Source organism: Arachis stenosperma, chromosome 10 (genome assembly GCF_014773155.1).
Source record: "Arachis stenosperma cultivar V10309 chromosome 10, arast.V10309.gnm1.PFL2, whole genome shotgun sequence".
NCBI lineage: Eukaryota > Viridiplantae > Streptophyta > Magnoliopsida > Fabales > Fabaceae > Arachis > Arachis stenosperma.
The window spans coordinates 130,606,099-130,609,500 of NC_080386.1; the positions used below are offsets into that span (position 1 = coordinate 130,606,099).

Below are 3,402 nucleotides of genomic sequence, written 5' to 3' on the forward strand. Positions count from 1 at the left end.
CTATTTTAATAAGAGGAAAATTGAATCACTATAGCAGTAACATAAAACATATCAATCATGCATTTTCGTACTTAATTGGCAGAAAAACCCACTTTTAGAATAATAGAATATAGTTGCATTATATGATTTGAATAATAAAAATGCCAATAACATAAAGATAAATATTTTAAAAAAAAATGTCTTTAAGGTTTCACATTTTTATTTAATTTTTAGAATTTTTTTTGTTTATAATTTTGTGAAAAAAAGGTATAAAAAAATATTTTTTTTCTTTTTTTTTTCTTAATAAAATTCAAAAAAAAAATTAAAAAAGAATCGCAAACTAAACACACTCTAATTGTTTTGTTTTTATGATTGGAATAATATTAATTTTCTTTGCTTTGTATTTTTTTTCTCAACATGGATCTTATTTAGACTTTCTATATATTCAAGAAAAATATTAGAACTTACAAATTAAAGTGCAAAGATATTATATTATTGCGAGAGAGAGTATTATGCACGATAAATATTAGGGGTTAATATTTTTTATTAATATTAGTTAATATTTGGTTAATGTCTTATTTTTATATTATTAGAATTTAAGATTTAAAATTTAATACTTAAGTTTGATTTGGTAAATTTTTTTAAAAAAGTACTTGTAATTTTAAAAGGTATAAACTCTTTATTTTGTATTTGATAAATTAAAAAAACCATATACTTATGTTTGTCCATGATTAATTAAATATTTCCTTTGTATATCAATAGACACTTATGATTATATATTCTCACAACATTTAAATATCATATTTAGTCTTGATTTATTTTCATAAATTCTAAACTGATATATTTAAAATGTAAGAAAAAAAAATAAAAAATTCCTACATAGAATAAAATGAAGTTAATTAAGCGTGTATATATATTGGCTTTTTAAAATCCTGCGGGATGCATTTCTTTAAAATAAAATGAAAAATAATTATGAAGCTAGAAAAACTAACATCACAAGTAATTAAGAGAGAAAGTATTGTTATCATTTAGCGAAGTTTTGACAAAAATTAATAGGATAATACTATGGTGTACAATGAAAAATGAGAATTATTCTTTGTAAGATAAAACAAAAAAAAAGTAATACAGATATTTTATAAATTTAATGAAGAAATTCACCCAATTCTGCTATTCTAAAAAAAATCCCAAATAAACAAACTTTTAGTAATAAAAAAATATTTAAACCATGCCTATTCCAACCTCATCATGTATATTCCATCACTTAAATTCTTAAAAATAATATTTATGTCCAATTTCTGTGTCAACACAGTTGAAACAGTAGTTACTAATTCTAGGTAGTAATACGTGTACACTTTTTAAATATTAAAGTCTAAAAACCAATGCCAGCCAAGTCAGTTTAAGAAATCATATAATACAGTAATCAACCGTTTCCGTTTGAATACTAAACTCTGATTTTCTTTTCCCTCTTAAAGAGTTATATATAGAGACCCTACTAATGCATTCACTTTCAAGCATACATGATAGTAGTAGTAACGTGTAACGCTAGAAGACAGAGTTCAAAATCAAATAAAACCAGAGAAGCAAGTTCAGATTCTTTTGGAGCCTTGCCTAACAACACATTGCCCCACATAATTAAATAGAAGATTAATCTAATTTAACATAACATCATTTGCCTCTACTCATCCCCTTCTCTATACTCTATACTAGAGTCATTAACACATAAAGTAAGTTCATTATTCATGCACATATATATAGACATAGATAACGACAAATATAAATATCTACCTACTATACATTTTTCATGAGATGCAATGTCTTGGATGGACAATAGTTAATACAGACACTAAACTTGATTGCTTTTTAGTAGAGTAATAGAGAGAGCACTTTGCATGTTGTGCTCTCATACGTTTTACCTTTTTTCTCCTCCTCTCCCAATTCCCAAGATACCTCAAATCCCAATTTACCCCTCATAATCTTCCTTCCTTCCTTCCACTCTTAATTCCTCCACTCATCACTCTTCTAATTAAACACTAACACACTTCCTTTTTTTTATCTTTTTATCTTTTACTTCTTATTTGTCTTCACTCAGGATCTGAAGAAAACTCTTAAACTAGAATAATGCATAAACCATAATGGGGGAGAGGTGCTTATGCTTATCCTCAATCCACACACACATAGTTATATCTAATTCTACCATAAGTATAGAGAAAAAGGATACATTATTTCATGTTGCATTCTTTTTTTTATTTATTTATTCAGAGACCCAAGCTGAGTGCAGCTTTCACGTCCAGCCTCCATGCAAAGCCGCCACTTTCCAATCTCCAAACATCACACGGCACCATCTTCGTGCACTTCTCGTTCCGCCACGTGTACTGCAGTCTCACCCCGCAGGTGAACGCCGGGTAAGAATAGCAAAAGCACCACGCAGCGTTATCCTTCACCTTCACCCACACCAACGGCAAACCGTTTCCCTCACTCGCCACCATCCTCTTGAACGCCTCGTTCACCCACCCAACCCTGAAGTAACCGTCCGAAACGAACGCTGGACACGTGTCATCCTCTAAGCTCTTCACCATCTCAGCGTCCGTACAACAACCTATTCCTATTCCTCTTGCTCCCTCGCCTTCCCCCATGCACGTGCCTGTCACGCTCTCAACCGTCACCCAGGACTCAACCGCCGCCAGCGACGGCGGAGGAAGTGGATCTAGAACCTTAACCGAGTCAAGATTCGCCGCCACGCGCGGTGGCTCCAGGTTATTATCGAGGATCTGGATATTCTCCACGGTTAGGTCGAGATCAACGTTCTTACACCACGAATCTCCGGCGAGGGAGTGTTGTTTCGGATCCTCCTTCTCCGGCATCAGCTGGAGGGTAACAACCGCGACGTTTTCGCTTGTTTCACCTAATTTCTCGTGAGATTTATCGTTGTTCTTTCTCTCGCTAACACTGTTCCTGCGAACCCTAACGTACTTCCTCTTCGCTCTTTTTCCGGTGAGTGGAGCCTTGCCGTTGCTACCTTGAGCTTCACCGGAGGAAGGGAGAGAGCCTCCGGCGACAGGTTTGGGTGCGATCGGCCGAAATCGGAGCATTATTCTGTTAAGTATTCTGTTATCGTGAGGAGCAGCGTTGGCGCTGCTGGCTCCCCAAGCTGGCACGCTCCACGCGTCAGCACCACCGTCCATGACGCCGCGGATCTTTTGTGTGTTTCTCTCTCTAAGTTTGTTCTTTTTTCTTTGTTTCTCTCTCTATGGCGTGGTTCGGTTGGGGTTACCTCTTCAGTTTCTCTGATGGAGCGGAAGCGATAATGATAACGGCAGCACGGTGGCTGGGTGTGTAGTTGCCACGTGTCTAGGGCAAGACAGGTGGAGCAGTACAAAAATTTTAAAATAATCATAACACTATTTGTTGTGCTGTTTTTATTTC

The 3,402-nt window shown here is 34.8% G+C and overlaps 1 protein-coding gene across 1 annotated transcript; it reads right to left on the reverse strand.

The window, feature by feature from the left end:
• Positions 1 to 2,234: 2,234 nt before the first annotated feature.
• Positions 2,235 to 3,161, reverse strand: LOC130957749 (uncharacterized). The gene has a single exon (XM_057884595.1). It carries the CDS (start codon positions 3,159 to 3,161, stop codon positions 2,235 to 2,237), a length of 927 nt encoding a protein of 308 aa, XP_057740578.1.
• Between the last annotated feature and the right edge of the window lie 241 nt (positions 3,162 to 3,402).